This window comes from Manis pentadactyla, chromosome 16 (genome assembly GCF_030020395.1).
Source record: "Manis pentadactyla isolate mManPen7 chromosome 16, mManPen7.hap1, whole genome shotgun sequence".
NCBI classification, from domain to species: Eukaryota; Metazoa; Chordata; class Mammalia; order Pholidota; family Manidae; genus Manis; species Manis pentadactyla.
The window spans coordinates 29932312-29959790 of record NC_080034.1 but is presented as its reverse complement, the minus strand read 5'-3'; the positions used below and the strand labels follow the sequence as shown (position 1 = coordinate 29959790).

The 27479-nt window shown below is 47.1% G+C and overlaps 3 protein-coding genes across 6 annotated transcripts; 2 read left to right on the top strand and 1 right to left on the bottom strand.

Moving 5' to 3' along the window:
* The first annotated feature begins 3933 nt into the window (after nucleotides 1-3933).
* On the top strand, nucleotides 3934-8815 carry RPL7L1 (ribosomal protein L7 like 1). 4 transcript variants are annotated; one of them, XM_036907273.2, is made up of 7 exons: nucleotides 3934-4002; nucleotides 4611-4719; nucleotides 5380-5540; nucleotides 6660-6797; nucleotides 7490-7599; nucleotides 7786-8000; nucleotides 8408-8815. In XM_036907273.2, exons 1-6 carry the CDS (start codon nucleotides 3962-3964, stop codon nucleotides 7992-7994), a joined length of 768 nt encoding a protein of 255 aa, XP_036763168.1. In that variant the 5' UTR covers nucleotides 3934-3961; the 3' UTR covers nucleotides 7995-8000; nucleotides 8408-8815. The 4 variants fall into 4 exon arrangements, with proteins under 4 accessions (XP_036763168.1, XP_036763167.1, XP_036763166.2 ...); XM_036907272.2 differs by having other exon boundaries at nucleotides 5377-5540; XM_036907271.2 differs by having other exon boundaries at nucleotides 3998-4127.
* A 1798-nt stretch (nucleotides 8816-10613) lies between these two features.
* C16H6orf226 (chromosome 16 C6orf226 homolog) lies at nucleotides 10614-11740 on the bottom strand. Its single transcript, XM_036907284.2, has one exon. The coding sequence runs from the start codon at nucleotides 11140-11142 to the stop codon at nucleotides 10834-10836; it is 309 nt and encodes a 102-aa protein (XP_036763179.2). The 5' UTR covers nucleotides 11143-11740; the 3' UTR covers nucleotides 10614-10833.
* A 10322-nt stretch (nucleotides 11741-22062) lies between these two features.
* PTCRA (pre T cell antigen receptor alpha) lies at nucleotides 22063-26571 on the top strand. Its single transcript, XM_036907127.2, is given in 6 exon segments — nucleotides 22063-22181; nucleotides 23935-23994; nucleotides 24359-24679; nucleotides 25473-25517; nucleotides 26129-26236; nucleotides 26239-26571. Coding segments are annotated over 6 exon segments (795 nt in total). The 5' UTR covers nucleotides 22063-22123; the 3' UTR covers nucleotides 26442-26571.
* The last annotated feature ends 908 nt before the right edge of the window (nucleotides 26572-27479 follow it).

The window sequence follows — 27479 nt, the reverse complement described above, 5'->3', positions numbered from 1 at the left end:
TCCCAGAAGAAAAGGGTAAGTAAGCATTCAGTACTAGTTCTATTTAAATAGAGCTTTCAGTACCAGAAAGTAGCCTAGCAGGGAGGGGGTAGGATTTTAATTGATCTGCCTTTCCAGACAGTTACAAATTAAGCAAAGTGAGTCCTGAGAAAGCGTAGTCGTGTATATCTCTGGCTTCCCTCCCTGCTCCTGCCAGAAGAGTCCTTAACTAAGGAAGGAAAAATGGGGTCATTTGAAAAGTTAGATAGATGAGCCTCAATCTGCAGAAAGCTTTCCTCAATCATTGTATTTATTTTGTTTCTGCAAGGACTAAAAGGCTAAATTAGGATAGTTAAAGAAAACTGTTTCGCCTAAGACTTGTTCCAGAATTAACATGTGTCTCTTTGGATTCACACATTTGACCAGATTTATTTGAGGAATACCTCTGTACCCTTATCTGTAAAGTCAGCCCTGTGAGGCTCTCTAAGTTCCTCCCCTCACGGTGTGAGTCTACCCAACTTGTTAGGGAAACTACCACAGGGTGAAATGTAGTTCTGGGTGTGAGGGTATAGGACTTCTTATATTTTTCTTTGGGGCCCAGGATTTACACTTACACTCCTTTATGGTTCCACTGCTTTCCCTCCTGCCCGTAAAGCAGTAGCAGTTAGGAAATCAAGATTCTTTAGTAATCAATACATAAATAGGAATCTGTTCTCATACAGCTAATTGTAGATGGAGCCCCCAAAACCTAAGGTGGTTTTGCTTACTGAGAAGGCACTGCTCAGTTGTCCCTTAGGTGAAAAAGAGTAGGATTCCAAATAATCCCAAAGTGCAGACAACTGAAGCCACTTGTGGAATATTTTTGGAAAGGGATTCTGGAGTCAATTCAGAGATATAAAAAATGGTCCTGAAAGCCCTCTTAAAAAACACAGTCAAGTGGTTCCTAAAACAGGCAAATCACAAGAACCTAATTACCTGGAGAGCTTTTTCTTAAATTAATACATATGTAATAAAGGGCATACCATAAAATGTAAGTCTTCCTCCCATTCCCATCCCTACTCCCTTTTCCCAAAAATAAGCCCATCAACACTTTCTTATATATCTTTCCAAAACTGTTATAAATACATCTACAGCCAAAAAACAAAACCAACAGAAAACAAACAAGATCACTTTCTTATACTCTATTCTGCACCTTGCTTTTTCAAATGTAACCAAATGTCTGGGAGTATTATATTCAGGATTCTTTGGTTGCAAGCAACAGAAACTGATATGCTTGGTTAACCAGCATAAAATAATTTTATAGGAAGGATAAGGATTGAAGGGAAGATTGAAGAACCAACAGGAGTGGGAAAGGCAGGAACAAGGAAATCCCAGGAGGTCTTAGTAGATGGAAAATTTTTTAAGTCTTGCCCTAAACCACCTACATTTCTTCCATCCTCACTTTGCTCAAGATTCAAAACCCAGAGGAGAGGATTTTAGGGTGTCATGGGCCCTCCTGCCGGGGAGAGGGGAGAAGTTGTAAAGATCTTCCTCTGGAGACCCCTTCAACTTAGGTACTGGGGGGCCAAACATTTGGATTTGATGCTCCACCCCTCCAAGATTGTACATGAGGAGAAACCTGTCCACAAGAGAAATGGGATACTATGAGGAAATGAGAATGGATGTCAGCAGGCCAGAAAAATGAAAAACACCCACCGCTGAGATTTCGGGACATAGAGACCTACCTGACAGCATATAATTGATAGTCTCTGTAACTTATTTCACCATTCCCTCATGATGGACAACTGAAGTAGTCAAGAAAAAAACACAGGCCTATGAGGACAAGCTAAAAAAAAAATAACATTCTTGAGACTATAAATGACCATGCCTTGCTCTCATGCTCTCATTCAGTAACCTCACTCTGAAATAAAAAAATATTGAGTTTTCCCAGTGCTAGGGCAATGCTCAGTAAACATGTATTCAGTTAGTGAACAACTTGGTGATGAAGACTTGATCCCTTTTTCTCGGGATGTCTGGTGGAACAATGGCATTGGAACTAAGAATAAGTACTCTTCTAGCACCATCTGCTGGCATTGGAAGACCTTTTCCTGAACCTGGCCACCAAGGAGTATTGTTTGTACTTTCAGCCAGGAGCATTGTTAACACCCCTGAAATTCTTCCTCTCCTTTATACCTTCAGTACCACAAAACCAACCTTTTATCTGTACACACGGAAAGTTACAAATATTGACTCAACTTTTTGTTCCCGTTTACTTTCTAATGGATGTTTAACACTTTCGTGACCCTTCTGTTTCTGTCTCTTTACATAGTAAGATACATGGTGAGGTGCTTTGCAAGAATGAGCCTCAGTCTGTGGAAAAGCCCCATTCTGTGACTCTGAAGATCACATTTTCCCTTTACATTTATTCATCAGGTAATAAGTTCTGTGTGTGGCGCTGTTTCTGGTTGGACTAGTTACATAGCTCATGCCAATATGGATGCCTTAAGCTTAGACATTAGATAGTTAACAAGCCCCAACAAGTGCCCATCGTGATGGGTGCTGCAGAAGATATAGAAGTATGAGACAGCGTCCCTGCCTTTAGAACACCCAATCTAATTAGGGAACCAATAATCCAAACAGTACAGGATAGTCTGTGGTGACACCTGTAAGTGCTGACTGTCCAATAATGACACTGCCCTAACATTAGGATAAATATCTATACTGTGCTAGACATTTGGCAATTTCTGGAGACATTTTTGTTTGTCAGCTGGGGTGGGGGTGCTACAGGCATGTGGGTAGAAGCCAGGGATGCTGCCAACCCTCCTGAAATGCACAGGACGGCTCTTCCGTAACAAAGAATTACCTGGCCCCAGATGCCAATAGTGCTGAGACTGAGAAACCTGCGCTAGAACCTTAGGATCAGTTATGAATAAGGAAGGCATGGTCTCTGCTCTTTTAGTAGTATGGGGAAGAAATGTTAAAAATATAATAATGTGCTGATGGAATACAGAGACAGGAAAGAGAGTGTTCTCTAGAGGCTTACTAGTCCAAGCATAGTCCATAGACCTGAAGCATGACATTAGTTTGAAGCATGTTAAAAATACGTTAATATCGGCCCCACCCCACCCTTGGGTAATGATCTGCATTTTAACAAGATCCTCGGGTGACTCCTATGCATTTTAATCCTGGAGACGCGCTGCTCTGGAGGTTTCCAGAAGACAGGACACGAGCTGCTTTTGTTTTATGAAGACCAGTAAAGAAGTAAGCAAATTTCAGGTGGTGAGAATTGTACGAGGGAAGGTTCTCAGGTGGCAAGAAGGAATTTCTATTTTCGGACCGCCGTTAATAACACAGTACTGACTGCTTACATCCGACATTGTGCTAAGCGCTTTATATGGAGTATTTCATAATCCTCCTAACGCTGTTGGGTAAGTCCATTATTATACCCATCTTATGGGTAAGGAAACCAAAGTACGAAGGAATTAAATAACTTGCTCAGGGACCCGCTGGCTGACGGAGTCGGGCAGACGGAATCAGACACGCTCTCTTTACTATCCTAAGTTGTCCACAAACACTTTCACCTACGTGAGAGTCAAAGCCCCAGCTCTCCCTACGGAGCAAAAAGACAACCCCAGGGTTGCTGATCTCCCTAAAGTCGCGCAGCGGAACAGGAGCCGCAGAGGCTGCGCCCATTCTACTTATGTGCATTGGGGGAAGCGTTTCATTGTTTGCAGCCCGGCCACCAGCAATATGAGACATAGCTTAAGTTAAAAGGCCTGGATTTTGAGGACGGCACAGGCTCTAAAGTGCTTGGAAGCAGTGCGAAGAAGCCTTCTGCAACTTTTAGCAGGAATCAGGGTTAGCAAGACTCAGCTGTTCACGCCTGTCAACTGGGCGCATAAGGTAGTGGGCGGGGGCCACCCAGCCGTGGGCTAGAATAGACGTCTCTATGATCAAGTAAACACAGAGCGGTTCCTCTCTTCCCCTCGTGGCTGGGCTGCGCATGCGCAGTTGCCGCAGTCCTGGAAAGATGGCGGAGCCGGAGTGAGTATGTGGGCTTGTGAATCTCTGGAGTGGGGTGTTGAACATCCGGTGCCATCCGCGGTGTTTATTGCGATATTTGTGAACCGAGGAAAAGCAGAAACAAGGCTTCAGATTACGGAGGGTTGGTGAGGAGTAAGGAGCTGTAGGGTTGGGGCGGGCGGAGGGGCGGCCGCCATCAAGTTAGGGTTTATCTAGAGCAACGATTGACTTTCCGGCAGTGGGCTGGTGGTTGCCAGAATTGGATTCACCCAGCTTGACTTAATTATTACCCCTGCAAATGGGTCTGCACCCTCCCCAACCTCATAACAGAGTTTTACTAGAATCACATAGATGCTGGTGCTTTTAACTGGACACATTAGTAAAAGTTCCATTGACGCATAGGAGGACCAGTGGCGAAAGGGCGCAAGCCTTTCAATGCTTTGGGGAAGAGTGAATGTTAGGGATACACTTGGAGGACTGGAGTCAGAAACTTGTACAAGTTTCAGGGAAGTCTCAAGTCTTCAGGAATTTGAAGACAGTAATGTTTCCCGAAGCCAGGAAATGGTTTGGAAATCCATTGAAGATTTGTTTCCTAAAAATGTAACACTGATCTCAATCTTCTCCATCAGGCAAAGAAAAAAGATCCCTTTGGTTCCAGAAAATCTCCTGAAAAAGAGAAAGGCTTATCAGGCCCTCAAAGCCACTCAAGCAAAGCGGGCACTTTTGGAAAAGAAGGAGGTAATGACAGGGAACCAAGAAGGAGAAATTAGAATTTGTGTTTGGTGAGTTATATCTGGCATGTGTCGAACTAGATTTGGTATCAGCAATCCTTTTCGCCTGTGGGTTCGATTTTCCAGGTATATGGTTCGTTGTCTTTATTTAACAAATATTTATGAAACACTTTCTACTTGGAGAATACTGCAGTGGAGTTTGTTAAGGAAAAAGTGGAATAGCAATTGTACCTGCTAGGTTCATACCAAGGAACTTAGGAGACCAAGCACGCTGGCGTACCTTTTTTAATGTGCTAAACAGTTTTTGCTTTTTGCCAAACACTTTTGGAGAAATACATGTTGAGCCAGGAAACAAAACAACCTGTTGTATTTTATGATGTCTAACTCAATTTTAGGCCCCATAACATTTGTTGGTAAACATTAGCTAACAGCATGTAAACTAACCTGTTTGTTTATTTAATGGGGACTTTTCCCAATAGTTCTCAGTCTTTTCAACTCCACCTTCACTTGGGTACCTCATTACATAAGAATAGAGGATGTATGTTTGCTTCCCTTTGCAGAACATGGGAGATAAGCTCTATCTATAGTAAGTGATGAATTACTGCTATGGAAATAAAGATGAATAGAGGCACAAAATGGTGATGATGGTCTGTCTGCTCTGTAGCAGAAGAAAGGAAAAGAGGTCAAGTTTAAGCGACTGGAATGGTTCCTGCATGATTCCTGGCGGCAACTACGTGACAGGGTGCGCCTCAGACGACTACATGTGAAACCTCATGGCTTGGAAGTGCCAGATAAACATTCCTTGGCCTTTGCTGTACGCATCCAAAGGTAGGGGGCTTGCCAGATTTGATGGGGCAAACTTGAGCTTTTCATTACTTTCTAGGGAGATGAGGATAAGCCTTAAGCCACAAGGCAAGTTGACCACAACAATTTGTCTTCAAGGTTAAGGAGACTGACATTAGGCAGATAGACATGAAAATGCATCAAGTGTTCTGAAGGTCAAGTGCTGCAGGGGGGATGCTGGTTGAAGACACACTCTAAAGCAGGAACTTGAAGCAGAGTCCGCCATAGGTCCTACTGTCCTGTCAACTTGGCGCATGAGGTCGTGGGGGTCATCCAGCCATGGGCTAGAATAGATGTCTTTGATCAAGTAAACATAGAGCGGTTCCTGCAGTTTGGCACCTGAGAGTAATAACAATAAAAGCAATTTCAAAAAGTTAAGATTCCTTAACTTTTGTTAAGAATAAGTCCACCATAGTTAGGGAAATGTGTTTCAGGCATATGTGCAAAAAGTTCTAAAGTGGGGGAATCAGGCATCTTACTAGGAACTGAACCAAGGTCAAGTGGATGGACCCTATTCAGTACTGGAGAGAGTACATAAACGTTTTCCACATTGGTGGTACTTTCCTTAGCCATTCTTGGCCTGCACGTACACCCTCTTCCTGTTTCCCCTGTCCAGGCACCTAAACCAGAAACCTGTGGAGTTTAAATTTATGAGCACTCTTTCTTAGTCCTCCTGGCACTTCCTGTAATCTCTTTCCTGGATTATGACATTAACTTCCTAACTGGGTGTCCCTGCTTCTGGTGTCACATTTTCACATCTGTCCTATATGTTCTCCTCAGCCACTGTCAAAAATACACTGGATTGCATCTCCTTTACTTAAAATGTCCCGTAGCTTTTACTACCCTGCTTCTTTAGCTTGACATGCATAGCCCTGCATACTCCCCCACAAATTCAGGACAGTCTGTGTTCCCATAGCATCTCAAACATTGCTCCATATCACATGAGAACCATCTGTTTACATAGCTTCTCCCCGCTCAGCTCAGCTGAGCTCTGAAGCCCAGTCTGTCTTACTCTCTGGGTGCCTAGTCGTGGCGCACATTTCACAGGTGCTTGCTGGACTGGCATAAACAATAGATCCTGACTTCCTCTGCTGTTCATTTCAGGATTGATGGGGTGAGTTCAACAGTGTGGAGAACCATTGCAAGGCTTCGCCTAAAGAAAATTTTCAGCGGTGTCTTCGTCAAAGTGACCCCTCAAACGATAAAAATGCTCCGTATAGTGGAACCATATGTGACCTGGGGGTGAGTGAGGGTTTTGTGTGTGGATTCACATTGCATTGTATTTCACATGTTGGGAACGTGGGTGCACAGCATACTGTTCTCCAGGGCTCATGTTGCTGGGTTGAGGGATATGCTATGACCTGTTCTTGGTCCTCAGTCACCAGAAATCAGCTGCCAGTTCCCAAGAATGGAATGTCGGGCAGGTAGAGTAGGAGGTGTCCGTACTGCTGATAATGCTCTGTGAACAATATCATGGCAGGGCTGAGTGAGATGTGTAGAGGAGAAATTAATTCTTGGAGTTGTGAAGCAGAGCTGGGGGCAGTACTTGCATAAGAGTAGTTAGTATGCCTCTAAACATTAAAACCCAACAAAGGCTTGGATTTAATTCAAACTCTTACACCATCTTCAGTAGAGAGTCCCCTAAGGCCAAAATCCTAGCCTATAAGCCAGGGCTTAGGGCTTGTTTTATTTTTGCCTGGTAAACATTTATATCCATAAATCTTAGTTTCTTTTGACATGGTTAGGGCCAATTTGGTTTTCTTCCCTCTTCTTCACTTGTGTATTCCTGCTTAAATGTGATTGCAGGGCCCTTCCAGTGTGGGGAAGGGGTACTTGGGAGACTCTTTTCTCAACCAGGCTGCAGGACTAAGTGGGCAGTGTAATACGGTGTGCCAGGGACTGCCTAAGGCTGTAGTTTATTCTGCGTCACATAGATTTCCAAATCTGAAGTCTGTCCGGGAACTCATCTTGAAACGTGGACAAGCCAGGGTCAAGAATAAAATCATCCCTTTAACAGACAACACAATGATTGAGGAGCACCTTGGTGAGTGTGAATCTCGGGTCAGTTGGGGCAGAAAGCAGGAATCTTTGGTGGTCTCCACGTGGAGTCCAGGTCATACTCTTCTTGGTCCCAGGAACCTACCAGAGTGCCCAGCTGCGGCACATAGGACCCTGCAGTATATGGTGGGGAAATGCTGAATAAAGGAATCTGTGCCCTTGTGCTTCTTAGGGAAGTTTGATGTCATTTGCTTGGAAGACCTCATTCATGAAATTGCCTTTCCGGGGAAGAATTTCCAGGTCATCTCAGAGTTCTTGAGTCCTTTCCAACTCTCAGTAGCCCGTCATGCTACTAAGAATAGAGTGGGTTTCCTCAAGGAGGTGGGCTTGCCTGGCTATCGAGGTGAAAGCATCAATCAGCTCATCCGGCAGCTGAACTAAACCCAGGTGAGGCAGGGCTGGAAAATGCCCTTGGGCTGACTTGGTGGGCCATACCTTGCCGCTTAAAAATTCTTACTGAGTCTACCGGTATTTGAGAGTAACTGGCACTGGGGGAGAGAGGCAGCTGTTACTTACACGTCTAATGGATGGAGATGTGCTTGGAACAGTGAGTGATTGTCTAGTTAGGACATGGGGCTGTGAGTATCTGGAGAGTTACAACTGAGTAGCCAACACTTTTGTATTGCTGTAGTCCTTTAGCTGGAAATGGGGAGAATTAAATTAGAAACTAATTTCAGAAGGCTCCTATTCTGTTGAAGAAATCTTAACTTTTTGAAATTGCTTTTATTGTTGTTACTCTCAGGTGCCAAGTTGCAGTTAATTTGTATTAATGAAGTTGTGTTTTTCTTCCACAGAATATCTGAAAGCAAAGTGCATTGGAAGCATGTGTTTTTGTGTTCTCGGGATTATTCAGTATCTGCAGAGAAGATTGTTTTCCATTATATCTTCAGAAACCACAGAAAAGACAGTGATGTTGCTAGCAGGCACTGGTCATAGCAGCCCAGTTCTAGGGAAAGTTCCTGTGTGTTTTCCATATTGGCTGCAGCACCACCTCTGTCATCACCAAAGGACTCTTGCTGCTTTAGGAAGTCTCACTCTGTCACTTCTATTCTGGGGTTTAATGCCGGTGAATGAATACCCACCCACACGTGAATACAGGACAGCAGTGGGCCAAGCCCGCAGGTCATACCTGAACCTGAGGGTTACTAGGGCCTTGTTTTGGAAAGAACTTGAAATACAATGAGAAGAGCACAGAAACAGTACTCAGTTGTCTCTGCTATGAATCCATGTTCCAACTTTTCAGTGATAGCTTTGTAAGCTCTCAGACTTGGCTGGCTCTAAGTATATCTGATGGCTTCTTTATCCTAGCCTGCAACTGGCTTAGTCCTTTTGTCTAGCTCAGTTTCCAACCTGTTCTTGGGTCTAAGAAAGGAAGAACCCTTCCTTTCCCCAGGAAAACATGCATACACTCAAATTTTTATCGGAAATTTTAGGTGTTTAGAGCCTCTTCTCAGGGATCTATGCAACTTATGTGAGGAAGTCTTTCATTATAAGGATTGGCCCTACCTTGCTACTCCCCTCTGGTTCAAGGTCCTGTGGAAGACCATAGTGTACCAAGGTAACTTCTCCCTTTGAGCCAGTTGGGTGTTTCCTATTAACGTAATGGTAGATTGCTGAGCCCCTGTGTCATTTTTAACTCGGGGAAATAAATGCCCCCCATTTATTTCTGCTGGGCTTCAGGATGGGATTTTCTGGTTTCTCAATCAGTCCTCTGATTAAAACAAATCAGGAAAGACTGAACTTTTACACTCCAGGCAAGTTAATTGGACCCCCTCCTTGCATATTCTAGACTCCAGACATACTCTACAGTGCTGATGCCAATACCAGGACTCCTGGAGACGTAAGACCTGAAAGGGGGGTCTGATCCTGCTGAGGTTTATCACAAGTGTCCACCCCCGAGTGGGCCTTCCCTCTGCTGCTGTTACTCAGTTGCTTCAGCTTGGCATGGAAGAGTTGGTGAGGGTGCGCCAGGCATAGGTTAAGGCTGGAAAACATGCCTAACCACTGTGTGCCTTGGTCCCTTAAGATAAGCTTTGCTGCAGTTTTGGCTCATGGGGTCCTCAAACATAGCTGTGAGATTGAGTTAGAGGTATAACGATGCCAAGTTATGAAGTAAGTAGGTTGGTTGGCTCAAGAGTTAACCTGCCAGGAATAGATGTTACAGATGTTACTCTTACACTCTAAAGCATTGTGAAATCAGATTACTTTAAAATGGTGTATGGAAACCCAGGGTTTATATCTCAGGTTTGTCTTATACTATGGGAATGTTTCTGCTCTTGCCTATAAAATGGGGCTAATATAGACTATACTGTCTGCCTCACGTGGTTGTTAAAAAATTATAAAAAGTATGCTCTACCATGTACCATGATATATTGTTCCTTAAACAAGTTGTGGGACTATCCTTATCTAGGAAAAACTAGTCCTGTTATATAATCTTTAGATTAGTGTATGTTTATGTGGGCTGTTTATGACAGTCAACATATATACCTGGTATGTTCTGTGTGGAAGGAAAACAAACCTAGTTTTAGGAAGCAAGATTAAAAGTACAGTGAGCCACATGGCCTATTTGAAGAGACTACTAGGGTTCCTGTAGGTTTCCTCTGCTCTGAGCCTTTACGCCCCTTGCCTGACTCAGCTGATGACCAGAGTCTAGGGTTCTAGGATTTTTGGTGGTGGCGTTTTTTTTATGCTTTCGGATTTCATTTGTTGAGTGCATCTTTGAAATCATTCTGGGGCCAAGTTCTACCATCAGACTTTTTATTAATGCCTACCTGGAGAATGGCTGTCTAAAATCAGAACTCCTTTTGGATCCTAAATTCACTTCCACAACCACAAGAATAAGCTGAACTTGGAGATAACACATTCTCATACATTCCTAAGAAATTGTTCCCAGTGTCAGATCCTGTTAGTGTGTACTAACATTTTTCAAAATGAAAATACATAGATGCATCACAGTGAAGTAAGATTTGATTCAATTACATATGACAAATGGGATTTAAGAAAAAATTTTTTTAATGAGGATCATGGTCCAGAAATACAGGTACAAAACCACCATGATGATGTTCCCAGGAGGTTTAAGTCCAGTTAAGACAGGTGAGGGCGAATGCACAAAAGGTGAGCAAACAGCCAGTGCCCAGGGTGTGAGTATATGAGACACAGTCAAGCTCTCCAGATCTGAGCTGCAAAGGACCTCGAGCCTCCGGAACCCACTACGTGCCATTTAGAAAGGAGCACTCGCTAACTCCGACGAGCCAGGCCCCTCCAGGTGGTTCCTCTGTGCGGCCCCGAGGGTCAGCGGGGGCGGAGGGCCCTCGGCCGAGCTCACATCCTCCCAGGGCTTGGGCCTCCGTGGCAGACGGGACGCGGTGGGTTCGCCATGTGTCGCTGCGAAGTGGCGCCTCTCCAAGCCCGGGAGATCCTGGCCCTGCTGGACCAGCTGCAGGAGCTGCGCCAAGGTCACTGAGGCCGGGGCCGGCTCTGCGACCGTGGGATCTCGGGCGGACCAGCTCCGGCGGCGGGTCGGCTCCATGTCTGGCCGCTTAGCCCGACCAGTGTGCCGCGAAACAAACACTTCCGGGTGGGTTGGGTGCAACCATCCTCGGAGAAAATGAAGGGGTGTCGTAGGCCATACCAAGCCTCCCCAGAAGGGTGGCACGTGAGAACCCTCACCAGCTCCTCGCGGAAATGCTTCGCACACATATACGCAAAGTCCACCCTAGAGCATGAGGACCCGCTGATGAAGGCAAAACCCCCACGTTTGCAGGCAGGTATAGGCACCGCACACCTACTTTCTTACTTGCCTTTGCAGAAAGGAGCACCTACCGCGTCAGGGAGATGATCTCCATCCAGAGCCCCGCAGCACCAGACAGAAAATAGCTGTGGAGGTATCTCCAAGTAGCCTCAGGAGAACTGGAAATAAGTGGCAACATTGTGGAGGCTCGCCACTCTCTCGCCATGACCTGCCATCAAAACTATTCCTGGTGTTCCCAAAGGGGATGAGAAAAGATGGCGGTGGGCCCTTCTGGAGGACTCCAGTCCCTCTGGCTGCTTGGAAAGGCAGTGCCAATAATACTCAGTTTCTGGGTTTATCGAAATCTAAACCGATCTGCAAACACCATCTTAATCACGTAAGCAAAGTTTAATTACCATTAATAGGATAAACTGGTACTACAATTCTGTAGTATTCCTGCCCAAAATGTTCACTCTGAATCTAATCTTGAGGAAATAAACAAACCAAACGTCTCTTACTTTGTGAGGCATGGACACTTTATAAATGTTAATGTCATAAAAGGCAAAGAAAGAAAAAAAGACTGAGGAATTATGTGAAATTAAAGAAGATACGGAAAAATGCAAAGCATGATCCTGGCTTGGATCCAAGATAGGGGGAAAATCAGTTGTAAAGGACAGTTTACCCTTGGGAACATTTGAATACAATCTGTATGTTAGATGACAGTGTTATATTAATGTTAAATTTCTTGAGTGAATTGTGCTTTTGTAAGCAGGGGAATGACCTTGTTCCCAGGAGATACATGCCGAAGTATTTAGGGTTGAAGTGTCATAATGAGAAAGAGAGAAAGCAAACGAGGCAAAACTGATGAGAATTGGTGAATCTAAATGGTTTGAAATGTGTCAAAAAACTGGAGGGGTGGGGAGCTTGATAAGCCTGTCTGGCTTCCGTCTAACCATACTAAATGTATACTAAAGAATTTGGCCTTCGTCCCCAGTTCCTGGGAGGGAGACTAAATCCTTGGGACTTCCCAAATATTAGGAGTGATATTCATGGTGGGCGCTGATAGTTTATCCCAAGGAAGTGACTCATGGCCCCTAAATAATTTCAGGCCTGGGGTTGGGCCACACCAGAAAGACCAACCACAGCATTGAAGGGTTAGGGCTTTGTGCCATGTGAGGTTCAAGAAGGAGAGGGGGCTGGAGATGGGGTTCAATCTCCCCGCAATGATTTAATCAACCATGTCTATGTAATAAAGCCCCAATAAAAACTCTGGACACAAAGCTCACTGGAGCTCGCTGATTGGTGAACACATCTATGTGTCTGGAGAGTGATAGGTCCTGACTCCATGAGAAGAGGACACAGAAACTCTGCATTTGGGACCCTCCCAGACCTTGCCCCATGCACGTCTTCGTTTGGCTGGTCCTGCTGATTTTATGTGCTCTCCAGTAAAACACTAATCATCAGAATAGCACTTTCCTGAGTTCTATAGTTGTTCTAGTGAATTATTGAACCTGAATGGGGTTGTGGGATCTCCCAAATTTGTACCCAGTCAGTCAGAATGCCTGTGGCCTGGGGAACCCCTCTGAACTTGCAGCTGGCATCCGAAGTAAGAGTAGTCTTGTTGGGGTCTGTGCCAACTTTGAGGTTAACACTAGAACTGAATTGCTGTACGCCAGTTGGGGCTTTTAACAGAGCACCAAGTGAAGGAAGAACACCTTCTCTCTCTGGCCTGTGTCAGTTCCTAAGCCTTCTTCTGCAGCTCTTGCTCTAAGGACTCACTCCTAACTTTGTTTCTCAGATGTCTTTTCTCCGTTTTACTCCCAACAGCCATCTGGAGAGCTCTGGTTTTCTGTTCCACCACTGCCCCTTCTTTCCTGCCAGCCAGGCACAAGATGAAAGCATCTCTATGAGGTCAAAGCCAACCTTGAGTGTCCTTCCAGACATGGTGAGGACCAGGTGTTCTCAGAATCAGGGAGAGTGATGTATATGTATGTGTTTGGAAGTTAGGGCTTGTCTCAGCATCATTATTTTTTTCTCTCTCTCACATTCTTTCATTTGATCCTCTGCACAACTTGGTAAGATGGGCAGTGCAAGCCCAGGAATTAGGGATTGTCAGCAAGGACCTCAAATGCCATTGAGCCCAACCCCTTATATACAGAGCTGTAAACAGCCATGAAAGGGAGTAACAAGCCTGGGGTTGGAACCTGGGCCTCCTGACTCCGAACCAGTGCTTCTCCCTATCCCAGGCTGCCTCCCTTGATGAGGCACAGAGGCCCCTGCCCTGCAGGCAGCCATTCTGAGCCTGTGCACTACCATAGAGAAGCATGCAGAAGGCAGGGAGGCACAATAAGGAAAACAGAATAAACCCACAGACAGGGGCAAAGACACTTCCCATCCAAGTACATCCATGGCCTTTCCCTGGGTCAGCTAGGCCCCTGGAGGCCAAGAGGTCATTTTGACAAAGGGTGGCAAGTATCAACCTCTAAGCTTAGAGATAGGCTCCAAACCCCCTAAGCTCATTTATGACTCATTAGACATCTTTCAGCCATGATTTTTTAAAAATTGCATCTCAGCATGAAATGTCCTTCCCTCTCCCTTATTTTTTGAAACCCAATTCATCCGTCAAAGGCTTCTCAGTGGGCCCACCCCTTCCATCGTTGCCTTTGGAATTAATTGATCCTTTTTCTGCATTCCCACAATCCTTTGCTCATCTTGCCAATCACACGTGTCTCTTAGATTAGGCCATGGGTCTTACTCATCTAGTATTCTGCCTAGACCAGCACCTATAGAGACCAAGTGGTGCTCAGAAAATGTTAATGAAATGACTGACCAACTGAATGTACTGTTATAAACTCACAGAGAAAAGACTGAATTCAACTCAATGCAGCACTGTTTGAGAGCTCCCCTTATGATGTGCACATTGCCGAATGCTTGGCATACGGATCCCTCTCCTCAAGGGGTTCACAGCCTACTCAGGGATAAGTCATGGAAGTAAGTAAATATGATAATCATGATCAATTAATTCCAAAGGCAACGATGGAAGGGGTGGGCCCACTGAGAAGCCTTTGACGGATGAATTGGGTTTCAAAAAATAAGGGAGAGGGAAGGACATTTTATGCTGAGATACACTTTTTTTAAAATCATGGCTGAAAGATGTCTAATAAGTCATAAATGAGCTTATAATAAATAAATGTAATTTATTATATAAATATCCTAATGCAGAACCTGGTGTAGTGTTATGTGCCAGCTGAAATAAGCAGCTCACAGATTTTACTGGTTTTTAAATGTATTTGATCTTATCAGCACACACATGTGTGAGTGCTCTTACGGTCAGCTCAGCCTGCAGGGCTGGCCTGAGCTTGACTCCACAGCTGGACTGCGAGCCCAGGTCCTCATCCGCCTCTGGTGCTTACCGGCTGTGGGACTTTGGAGCCAGGTCTTTCACTTATCTGTGCTTCTGAGATTTCCTGTCTGCAAAATGAGGGTGATGACAGTGCCTGCCCACAGGGTTGTCCAACAGGTTAAATGGGATAATAAATGATGCCACAAAGGAAGTTACTGATATTCATATCAGATGGGTGGTCATGCTGGCCTCTTCTGTTGGCCCCTGCAAGTCCTCTCTCCACCCTGTCCACCCAGCCTCCTGGACACTGACATCTACACATGCTGCAATAGGTTTCCTTACCATCTGGCTTTTGAGTTTGGCCAACGGAGGGGCCAGCAGAAGAGAGGAAGAGGAGGAGGTCAGGGTATTTATTCCCCAGTTTCCCTCCTTAGTGGATCCACCAGCTGCAGGGTCCATCCACTCAGCCCTCTGGCTCTGGGGCCCTGCCATTGCTCCCTCCCCTCACTCTTCAGGCCAGTTTACCAGGCCCAGGTATTGCACTGCCCCATGGGATTGCCCTTCACCCCCACACACACCTCTGTAAATAGTCCCTTTATTTAATTCTCCTCAAATTACCCAACATAAGTGTGTCATCTGTTTCTTGTCCATACTCATGAACACAGAAGTCAATTCCAGGAGCAGCCTCACACAGGATACTGGGATGGGATGATCATAAATTCAAGGCAGGCAGAAGAAGCCTCCTTGCAGAGGGAGAAATGAACCCAGGCAGTCCACTGGGTAGAGAGATACCACCATTACTCCAATTATCACCATTACTCAAAAGGTGACAGGGAAAGATCTGTACGGTGCCACATCATTGGGGCCTAAAGATGGCGGATGAAATGGCTGTGGCTCTTCTCACTATGGCATGGAGTCGTTCTCCTTCTGATGGCCACAGGGAACATGCACAGGGGAAGGGAGAACTGGAATTTTTCAATGTGAGTGAGCAATCAGGACACCTTGATGGCACCTTGAAAGTGTCACTCATGTCCTGTAGACAGAGAGGACTCTCATGACTGAGGACTGGCCCCAGGATGTCATTGTAAGGTTGCCAAGTTGCAGTGCTAATCAAATGCTGAGCCCTCTAGGCTCTTCTGTTAAGGCAAGACCCTTAGATGGGATGGGCTCACTCAGGCAGACGCATAGTGCTCCGGTCTCCCAGGACGTCAGCTCCAGGACAATCCCCACCTACCGTCCCTCCTTGACCCCGGGCCCTTCACAAATCAAGCCCAGCACAACCTGGTGAAGAAGCACAGGGCCCACACTGAGAGGACACCCAGACAGAAACAGTTACAGGCCTGCTAACCTGCCTTAGCAGAAGCCATGGGAGCATGTGTGGGAGTGGGTTCCAAGGGAAATAGACCCAGGAGGGTGAATATAAAGCTCAGTTTGGCCAAACTCATGGCCGTGGGTGCTCATCCAGGATTTTGGAATTAATGTGTTGGCTTGAGCACCTGGGAGAGGTATGAATAGTCTGCAGGTTGCTTAATTAAAGCCTAGACTTAATAGTAGCCTATATTTAATAAACTTGAAATGCCAGAAATTCCCTGGCATACTGTAAAGGAAGGAATCCAAAATCTCACAGAGATGGGAAGGCTGGATGGGATTTAGTATATGAAGTCTGCTTAGCTACCCCTACCCACATATTTTAAGGAGGTCTGGAAAGTACTCTCTTTACCAAAACATTAAGAAATGTGTTTGTGAGGGCCACCAGCATCCTTGACTTGCTCTGATGACTGTCCTCTGTCTGTAGGCTGGAGCTGCTAGTGGGGGTCTGGATGAATCATGGAACTGGATTCCCTGATGTCAGTGAGAATGACTGTATCCTGGCAGTAAAGGCCAGGTGGTAATGCCTCACAGCCAAAGGCAAGGTAGCTGCAGTGCCCTACATTAAGGACGGGAAAGAATGATCATTAGTTGGACACAATGACAGTTTTAAGGACCATTGTCTGCCTTTCCCCCAGGCATCCATGGTCTGTTCAATGGACCAGTGGTACTATACTTTGGCTCAATGATATAGTCTTCCCCTCTCTCAGGCTAATCTGGCTGTGGTCAGTCTGAGTGCCCACCCTACTATAAGCCCAATGCTGAGTCCCTGATTAGGCACCATTTCACCTGGTTGTAGAATGATATGTCTGGGCCCTCCTCCAATGGAAGGGCTGTGCTTTATCCTTACAAGAACAGACACATATTCCAGGTATGAACTCATCTTCTCTGCCTACAGTGCTGCTTTCAGCACCACCATTCATGGATTTACAGGATACCTTATCCATCACCATGGCAGTCCACACACATTGCCTTCAACCAGGGCTCACATTTTATAGCCAAGGAAATGCACAAATTAGCTCACGCCCAAGGAATTCACTGGTTTTTCACTGCCCCATGATCCAGAAGCAACTGGCTTGATAGACTGGTGGTTGGCCAACTGAAGGCTCGTTTATAGCATAGCTCAGAAACTACACCCTGCCAGGTAGAGGTGCCATCCTACAGGATGCAGTGTATTCTTTAAACTATAACCATATGCAATCATATATGGCCAAGAGGCAGAGTAGCAGCAGCCTCGTGACTATTGCACCTAAAGTCTAGGATCTCCTGGAAGAATTTTGCTACCCATTCCCATAATCTTGGACTCAGGGAGTTTGGCAATCCTAGTACCCAGGGAAGAAACATATCAACCATGGAACAATCGTCATGTTCATGACTTGGAAGCTGAGATGGCCCCTGGCCATTTTAGTTTCTTCTGCTACTGAACCAACAGGCAGAGAAAGGCGCCTCTGTAATGTCTGGGTTGATTAAACCCAATTACTGGAGAAAATTAGGTGGTTGCTATTGCATAATAGAGGCAGGGACTAGATCTAGAACCCAGGGATTCCCTGAGGTACCTCTTAATAATCTGCCCAGTAGTTCTAGTTAACAGAAAATTTCAGCAACCAAACAAAGCCAAGACCACAAAAGACTCAGACCCTATAAGAGTAAAAGTCAGTAACCAGGTAAAGAGTGTGGTGCCAGCCATGGATAAGGAGAACGTGTCATTAGGGGTGAAAGCAGGCAGCTATGATTATGAACTTGGGCCTGGTAACCCCCATTTTCCCCTGCTACCTTATGTGAAGAACACTGGTGATAGCTAACATTTTAGGTTTCAATGGGAGTATGACCAAACTAACATCCCATCCCAATCATATAGTAGTTGGTGGTCCACTGTGTGTCCTCTGTGCTGGGGACATGAAATTTTCATCTGGACAAAAGGTAAGAGGAGCTTCTCTGTGACCTTCCAGACTGCTTAACCCTACTCCCTGCCCTGTACCCTGGGAAGCTGAACTGCATCAGAGGACCCTCACAACCTCCCCTTGGATTCAGCCAGTGGAGGCACCAGCCAGGGATCAGAAGGTGGGAGGATCAGAAGGCACAGTCAGGGCATTTACTCTCCTGCTTCCCTCCCCACAGGATCAACACTGCCAATGCCCATTGACCAAAGGCACCCTCTCCACAGCTGTCTCTGGCTCTGGGTTCCTGAAACTGCTCCCTCTCCCCTCTTTAGACCGCAAGTGCTGACACCCACCACTCCTAGCTGCAGGGGGCCATAGCAACCCCAGTGGGTTCTCTGGGCCACACCTTTATAAACAGTCCCTTCATTAAACTCTCTTCAAGTTGCCCCTCTGCGTTCTTGCTAAGACTCCAGGACATACAGTATGTGTGTTAATTAGGATTAGTTTTGGCAGTGAGCAACAGAAAACCCCAAATAGCAATAGTTTACATAAGATTAAAGTTTATGTCTTTCTCACATAAATTACAGTTAGTATCAGCAACCGAAACTGGTGTGATGGCTCCATGAACATCAGAACGTAGGCATATATGTTTTTAATCCTTTTTAAATGAATGTCACAATTGAAACATTTTTCCATGTCATTACAAACTCTTCAAAAAGAATCAAAACCTAGCTCAAATATCATCTTCTAAAGCACTTTCCTGAGGCCTGCTCCAACCCAGAAGAATGATCTCCCCTCTCTACCCCAGGACCCCACTCTCCTCCCCTTCTCTCTCTCTCTCTCACACACACACACACACACACACACACACACACACTTCGTTTGAGACATCTGCTACATCCAAGTCCCTCATCCATTTGCAAACCTGTCTGTTTCATCCACAGCTGCAATTGCCAGCAGAAAACAGAGACCAATAAATGAGTTTAATAAAAGGACAATTTAAGGTCTGCATAATATTTCACCATGTAGGTACACCCTAGTTTATTTAGCTATATCTTTATCATTAAACACTTCGGTGACTTTTATTTTTCATTATAAATATTACACATGCCACCCCCTATTCGCCCCTCTGGTTGCAATCTTCTCCTTGGTAGGTCAGATTTACAGTCAATAATTATTGGCAACATCAGCAATCTTTTCCCACTAAGCGCTGCTACTTTTCCTTAATTTTCTTTTCCACATCCTATGCAGCTCATCTCAGTTTACCAAGGGCCGGCGGTTTTCTACCCGTGCATATGAAAACCTGCAGGAGAGGGATGGCCTGCTGTGCACCTGGTGCCTACATGGGTGCTCACTATTCAGTTCATTCACCCAACAACCTTGTGAAGAGAGCTTTGGAGAGACAGACCTGCAAACACACCCCTGTAGTGAGCTCGCTGCTCCACCACTTGCGGGCTAGAGAATCCTTAGCCATATAACTTCATTTCCTGACCTCAGTTTTCTCAGCTGTTAAGACAGGGATGAGAATACCTGATGCGGGTGGTTGTGAGCGTTAAGGGGAGATGTTTGCGAACAGGCCTGGCTCTTAGCGGCCCGTCCGCAAACGCCAGGTTCAATCCCAAATCAGGAGCCCAGAGAAGGGATCCAGCTGGGGATGTAAGGCCAGCATGGCAGCGCGTCCTCAGCACCCCGGGCAAGGGCACTTTGGGACCAGCAAGACAAGGGGGCGGAGGGAGATTCCTGAGGCTCCTGGAAGGACGGAACGTAGTGAGAGCGTCAGGGAACGCGTCGGGGAGGCTGGGGGCCGGGAGGATCTGCGGACGGGTAGCTGCAGCCCCGGGAGGTGGCCCAAGCCGGCCGGCGCAGGGGGTCTTCCGCCTTCCAGTGCCTGGGAAGGTCTTGAAACCCGAAAGAGACCAGAGGCTCTTTCCCCATCTGCATTGTGGTAACGGAGCCGGGGCCAGCACCTCCCCAGGCTGGAGGGTGGGAGAGTCGTTAGGGACACCTGCCTTCCTCCTCCCCCTCCCGGCGGGAACCCACTGTGACCGAGCGCACCTGGGCGCCGGCGCGCCTGGGAACACGAGGCGCCCCAGGCCTCCAGGCTGCCCCAGGGAAGGGCGGTGGCAGGCGGCCCTAGCCGTCGGGGCTTCCCTGCGGACCGTGGAGCGTGCAACCCACATGATTATTAAAATAACCATCCAGATAGGGGGAGGCTGGCATCGGAATAAAGAAGTCGGGGAGCCAGGAAGAAATAAACCCGCCACTGTAAAAGATAATAACAAAGGACGTTTTGCAAATAATGGGGATAGGAAGGGTTCTTCCGTTAATAATCTTGGGATATTTGATTCGCTTTTTGGGAAAAAAATGAAATTCAGATGCACATCTTATATCATACACCAAAAGTAATTCCTGACAGAATTAAATGGGGGAGAGAGCATTAAACTATGTATGTGCAAAAGGACAACAAACAAAAGAAAGCATGGATCCTCAGTGGAGAGGACTTTCTAGGCTTAACAGGGATGAGATAAACCCCAATAGGAAAGATGGCTATGTAGGTTTATACAAAACAAAAAAACTGCAGGTTAAAAAACAAAGAGAAATTAAAAGTAGTCAGTGAATTGGAAAATGGCTCCCGCAAGTACAGTACACAAAGGACTGGTGTGGTTAGTACGTGGAAGACAGACAATACAGTGAAGGAAACAACTAAGTGGGAAAGTAATGTAATCAGAGAGATGAGGTATTGTTTTTAGCTGATTGAATTAGTAATTTTTTTAAGGAATGCCAAAATGCCGGTGGGGATGAAGTAGGCCTTTCATGCACTGAGTAAGAGACAAATTCGTGTATGAAATGTGTATCAGGGAACCAGAGAGCCTTAACATCACTAACCACTAGTGATGCAAATTGAAACCACAATGGGATAACACTTCACACAGGTTAGGATAGCATATACACAAAGAAGGAAGAGAACATTCATTGACTTCTTACTAAGTATAAAGAAGGGTGCTAGGCTGTCTTCAGGGATTATCTTGTTTAAATATCAGAGGATCCCTTTGATGTATTATTATCCCCAGGGTAAACTGAGGACCTTGAGGATCAGGGAAATACATAACTTGGAAGTCATACAGCTACTGAGTGACATAGGATTGAAAGCCACACTTCCCAGCCCACACTCTGAACCGAATTCTGTTCTGTATCCTGTGTCATTGCACATTCTCTGAAAGCATGATTTTAAAAACTGCCGCATAATATTCACTAATATAAACACACCAAACATTAATTAATTCTACCCTTTCCCTAGCATTGAACGATTATGTTGATTTATTTCTCTTGCTTTTTAAACACTTTGAGGAATATTTTTTGCATGAATCTTTCTTATAATGACTGAATCTCTTATTACGTCATTAGGGTATGTACCTAGATGTGAAGTTTCTGGGTCAAAATGACAATGAGAACTAAAATGTATTGGGAGTTACTGAAAATGGCATTTATAAAAAGTTTAGTTTTAAAGAGATTTGATAGGATGGGTAAGGGATATAGGGGAAATCTCTGAACCTTCTACTCAATATTTCTGTAAATCTGACACTCTGAAACTAAAACAATTTTTTCTGAAACTGCCCTAAAAAATATAAATTCTGTTTAAGAGGGAATGGTGGATGGGTTGTAATAACATAGGAATGAGTCTATTAGGCTTTTGACCATAGTCAGGCCAGCCATCAGCAAAACAGTTCAAGGCCTGGCTCTGCCACCTGCCAGCTGTGTCGCTGTGGGTAGGTGCGTCCATGTCTCTGGGCGTCAGTTACCTCGCCTGTGAAATGGGACTGGCAGTGGTTGGTAGATGGAATGAAGCGCTGTATGTTAAGCCCCTGACATGCTACTGCCTGGTGCACTGTGGCCTGGAGGTGGCAGGACAGGGGGCTGAGAGAAGACTTTGCAGACTGTGAAATGCTCTTCAGAGGGGAGGGAGTGTAGCATCTGGCTCCCAGAGTGGGAGCAGCACCCTGAGTTCCCCGTCCCTGTGAGAGTGGATTGGGTTTGTGGACAGGGGTGGGAGGGGCCCCTCACCGGGGGCTCGTGGTGGAGCAGCTGAGGTGCAGCTGGGCCTGTGGCCTGGCAGGCAGTCTCGCGGGCACCTCCTCCCCAGCCCACACCTCAGGTCTGCAGCTGGGTCCTGCCTCCTTTCAGGTGGGCCATGACTGGAACTTGGCTTCTGCTACTCCTGGCCCTTGGGTGTCCAGCCCTGCCCACAGGTGAGCCCCCCACCCCCTGCCATCCCCACAGCCCTCTCTGTGCCCCCTTTGTCTGCCTAAGCCCACTCCCTCACCCTGGGCCTCCCTGGTGGGGGTGGGATGCAGGAAGGCAGGACAGAGCTGTTCCGGGCCCCCGTGAAGGGTCTCACCACAAGCCGTCATCCCCTTGCCCCCTGCTCACTGTGTCCCAGCTACCTGGCTCAGGGGCCCCAAGTCCTGCTTCCTGGAGTCCACAGTGTTGGTCAGAAGGTATAGAAAAACAAGAGCAAGGTGGACAGGGTGGGGGTGTGGTAGCCGGGGCTGTGCTGTGTGAAGTGGGGTGAAGGGATTCAGGCAACACTGTGGACCCTCTTCTGCCCTTCCTGTCCCCATCTCCTGCCCTCAGGATGCCCTATTCCACCAGGGCTCAGAATGTCTCATGCTCACTCCTTGCTCCAGCTTATCAATAGGCTCTCAGGAGAGGTCCCAAGGCTTCAGTGGCTTCTTGGGTGTATTGACCCTCAGTCTTCCAAAGACCAAGGCTGGAGCCAAAGGCCTTGTGCTTTGAGGGGAGAATTCCAACTTCATCTAGAAACATGTGCATGTACGTGTGTGGTCGAAGAAGGTCCTTGACCTCTGAGTCAGGGAGTCTCTTTGTCCTAAAGCTGACCCTCAGTATTTCCACAGACTCTCTCCCTAGGGAGGTAAACGACATCAGTGTGGAGCAGGGAGGGCCCGTGACAGGGTGTCTGAGCTCTGGGAAGGAAGCAGCCAGGGGGAGAAGGCACAATCCCTGGTGGTAGGTGCTGCACTCAACTTGAAGTGTCTGAACAACTGAAAAGGCTCAGGAGGTTGAGGGCCCTGGGGCTCACCCGCGGCCTTCTCTGTGCCCTGTGAGGCCTTATTCATGTTAGTATTGATAATAATAATGAATCTTTATCTGCCAAGATGTTTTCTATTCATGATCTTTATTCTTCACAACAATTTTACTGGGCTGGTGTTATTAACCCCATTATATTGATGGGACAATTGAGACTCAATGAAATTAAGTGGATGAAGCAGGAGTCAAACCAGCTTGGTCTGATGCCATGTTCCAGACTTGGTCCACTATGTCACATAAGGAAGCTTAGTCATTCTTCCAAGTGGGGTGTTCTATGGGATCGGGAGTCAAAGAAACCTGAGTTCAAATCCTGCTTACCATCCATGTACTTGTATATGAGTTCCTTGATCTTCAAGAAACCTTTCCCAAGCATTGCCCCCACACCTGCCTCCTCACAAGACCCTCTGGCATCCTTTTCTGCACCCTAGGGCGTTTCTTTAGCCTGGCTGCACTTGACTTGTGGTACAAAGTTGTTTGTGGGTTTTAACCTTTGAGATTTTATTTATATCAACAAATACCCAATTATTCAAGAATACCATTTTGTTATATTATATATTTTGTCATCTTTACTGAAAATAATAAGATTGTAGAAAATCAAGACAATTCTGGGAAATATAGGACAGATGTTTGCAATACCCAGGAGACTATTTTTTAAATTATGAAATAATACAGGTGTTCACTTTAAATGGGTGAATTATATGGTACATGAATTATATCTGAAAAAAAGCTGTTAAAAATACTACAGATCTACAGAAAAGAACTGAGGTTAATACAACAAGCACCTATGCATATTCCATTTGGATTAACAAATGGTTAAAATTTTGCCACAGTTGAATCAGACAAAAGAAACAAAAAGTTACAGGTACATCTGAAGCCCCTTTGATCTCATTCCAGATCTTATTTCCTTCCCTTCCTCCCCAGAGGTAACCGCTCTCCTGAGGCTGGCACAACAAGGTATTTAAATATTTGTTTATGCATCTACTGTTTCTCCCATGGGACTGAGTTCCTTGAGGGTAGGGACAATGTCTTAATTAATGCTGTATCCCCAGTGCCTGGCACAGAAAGGTTCAGATATGATAGGTGATGGATGGATGGATGGATGGGATGTATATAGGGAAGGTAGAAAGAATACATATAGGAAAGATGGATGATGGAAAAAAGGATAGATGAATAGATGGGTAAATGCTAAAAGAGAGGGATGGGTGAGTCAGTGGAAGGATAGATAGATAAATGGTGGAAGGATAGAAGCCTACTATGAGACGCTGGCCTGAGAAGGCAGAGCTAGATCTAGTCCCCCACCAGTGATGCCCTCTTGCAGGTGTGAGTGGCACACCCTTCCCCTCTCTGGCCCCACCAATCACCCTGCTGGTGGATGGGAAGCAGCAGACACTGGTGGTCTGCCTGGTCCTTGATGTTGCCCCTCCTGGCCTTGAAAGCACCATCTGGTTCTCAGCTGGAAACGGCAGCGCACTGGATGCCTTCACCTATGGCCCTTCCCCAGCAGCAGACGGCACCTGGACTAGCTTGGCTCAGCTCTCCCTGCCCTCTGAGGAACTGGCGGCCTGGGAAACCTTGGTCTGCCACACTGGGCCTGGAGCTGGGGATCACAGCCGGAGCACACAGCCCCTACAGCTTTCAGGTGGGCGTGGAGCCTGTCCCTGCCCCTTCCACACACCCTGGAGTCAGGCTATGGTAGGAGAGAGGGGAGGCTCCAGGCTATGGGGACATGGAGAGTGTTCAAGTGCCAAACAACTGTGACATCTCCTTCAAATCAGGCTCTGATGCATGACATCCAAGAGGTAATGCCTCCTTCCTTGGGTTGAGATAGATATAGCTATAAACCCTGTTACCTAGGGTTAATACTATTTCTATATGTATACCTAGGATCAATATCTCTATCTTTATCACCCTACACATGACACCCTTCCTATTAGATCCAAACAATAATTAAATAATAAATTGTCATCCCTTACTCATTGAGCCTTTACTCTGTGCCAGGCACAGTTCCAAACACTTCAAATCCATGAAGTAGGTCATATTATTTCCCCTCATTGTACAGGCACAGAGAAGTTAAGTCACCTATCCAAAGCCAGCTATTATTACTGACCAGATAATTTACTCTCTTTTTCGGGTTATGTTAGTTTTATCATCTTCCAAATTGGAATGTCTGTTGAATAAATGCCTTGCCTTCCAAAGGCTGCTCAGGAAATGAATTCCTCATCTAAGTGCTGAGGAACCTCAGCCTCCCTGGGGCACAGAACAGGGGACAGCGGGGAATGAGGGAGATCTGGGCCCCTTGGAGGACTTGCAGCAAATGGGCTCAGGGCTCCTGCTGCTGGTTCATTTGGTCATTTAACCAACATGCAATAAACCACTGGAGTGGCGGGCGTGGCCCATCCCAAAGGACTCACTCCCTTCTCCTTGGCCGGCAGGAGAGGCTTCCGCAGCCAGGACCTGCCTCTGGGAGCCTCTCAGGGGTGAGTACAGGGGACCAGGACTTTGGGTGCTATTGGGCTCTGGCCTGATGGGTCCACTGGGGGATTCGTGGGTGTCCCCTGATGAGGTCTTGCTGGGTTTGAGCACTGGCAAGCCTGGGCCTCAGTCTACAGGTGGGTAAGATGAGTGAATCCGCTGACCCAGCCTGATGGCAGGACACAAGGAAGAACCCCGGGTGGTTGCTAACAGAAGGGGCCTGGAAGCTCGCCTTGGGCACCAGCAGTGCAGGAGGGTGGTCTCAGCACCGGAGCCATGTGTAAATGGGAGACTGGGTGGTGGGAGATCTTGAGTCAGGTTCTGCTTCCTGACCAGAGGCTTTTCAGCTGGTTTCTCTCCTCTGCAGTGGATGCTAATTCCTGCCTGACTCACATCCCCCTGGTTGTTGGGGAATAAAATAAAATGAAGGCTAGGAAGATACTTGTTGTTATTACCAGTGAGACCTGAGGTTAGACACCGGGAAGGATGGTCCTCGGATTTGGGGGACGACGGCGAGGAGGAACGGCCAAGGCCCCTCTTCCCCGGAAGCCTGTCTTCTGCGGGTGGGGCGGAGGGCCAACCCCCAGGCCCCTAAGAGGCGCCTTGCTCCCCGCAGGAACGCCGGGCCAGGCGCTGCTGCTGGGGGTGCTGCGGCTGCTGCTCTTCAAGCTGCTGCTGCTGGACCTGCTGCTGACCTGCGGCCGCCTCCGCGCCCCTCCCGCCGCGCGGGGGACCCGGCCGGGCCGCCTGGCCCGCGGGATCCCGGGCTCGCCGCGCCGCGCACTGCCCCGCGGCCCGACTGCCCTCTCCGCCCGCAGCCTCCGCCGCGGCGCGAGCTCTCAGGCCCCAGCGGCTGGATTGGCCTCGGTGATGGGGGGACCACAGGCCCAAGGTCCGCCCTGCCCGTCCCGCCAGCGCCGCAGCCCTGAGGCGGCCGCGGGGTTCACAGCCTCCGTCCGGGGCGGGATCCCTGGCGCTCAGGCTGGGAGGGGACGCTCTCTACCGACCAAGTTTGGCCCTGGAGCTCCCGACCCTCCCGCTGCGCTCCTGCCTCACGCCTTAGGGCCTTTGTATGTGACCTTTCCTTCTTCAGACAGGAGCTTCCTGGGCGTTGGGAGACAGCTTCCTGTCTCCCTGCTCAGCCTGAGGCTTTCTGGGGGAAAAGGCTGTGTCTCTCCGTCAGGCTGGGAGCTCCTTGAGGGTGGTGATCCACCCAGGCACTTGGGCATTTGAGGTGCAGAGAACTGTAGCAATTAAAGCAATTAAATGACACCAACAAGTGAGAAATACTTTAATTCATGAGTCTACCCTGGGAGGAGGGAATTTGGCAGAGTTAGAGGAGGCAGAAGTCTGGAAAGGCTCCCTTGAGGAAGAGGGCTTCCTGAGAGTGAGACCCTGAGAATTGCAGATGGGGCTGGGGGTTGGGGAAGACTGTGTCCACCTCTGTCTCCTTCCCCCACAGCCAGGCTAGGGTGAGGCCCCCTTTCTGTCTCCCCACCTTGGCCTAACCTCTGTAAGAGGTCAGGGTGAGGAGCCCAGGAGCTCAGGAAGGTGGGGTGGTGCTGGGCCCCATGCAAAGTCTTGTACAGACTCAACAGAAATGAACAGGGCCAGGATCCCAGGGTAACAGGATCATGTCCAATGCCAAAAGCATGGAGAGTAATTCCAAACTTATTAATCAATTAAGGGTCATGACTCATTTAACAAATATTCATTGAGTATCAACTCTGAGCTAGACACTAAAGAGGTTTTTTGTTTGTTTTGTTTCCTAAAAAGGGTTGTCACGCTGATAGAATAAGAGGCTCCCACAATGGACTGTAAGTCAGCCTGTGTGTCCCCCGCTTCCCCAGTGCTGATAAGAAATCCATCCTTTCCCAGGGGTTCCTCTCCAGTCATCTCCCCAGGAATCTCTGGGTACTTGCATGTAAATCTAGATGTCTCAAGGGCAGCACAGGACAGTGGGATCA

Coding starts and splice junctions, on each gene's coding strand:
- RPL7L1 (XM_036907270.2), top strand. CDS start 4,009: ATGTGGGCTTGTGAATCTCTGGAGTGGGGTGTTGAACATCCGGTGCCA. Junction 6,798..7,489: donor GAACCATATGTGACCTGGGG/GTGAGTGAGGGT, acceptor TGCGTCACATAG/ATTTCCAAATCTGAAGTCTG. Junction 7,600..7,785: donor AATGATTGAGGAGCACCTTG/GTGAGTGTGAAT, acceptor TGTGCTTCTTAG/GGAAGTTTGATGTCATTTGC.
- C16H6orf226 (XM_036907284.2), bottom strand. CDS start 11,142: ATGGAGCCGACCCGCCGCCGGAGCTGGTCCGCCCGAGATCCCACGGTC.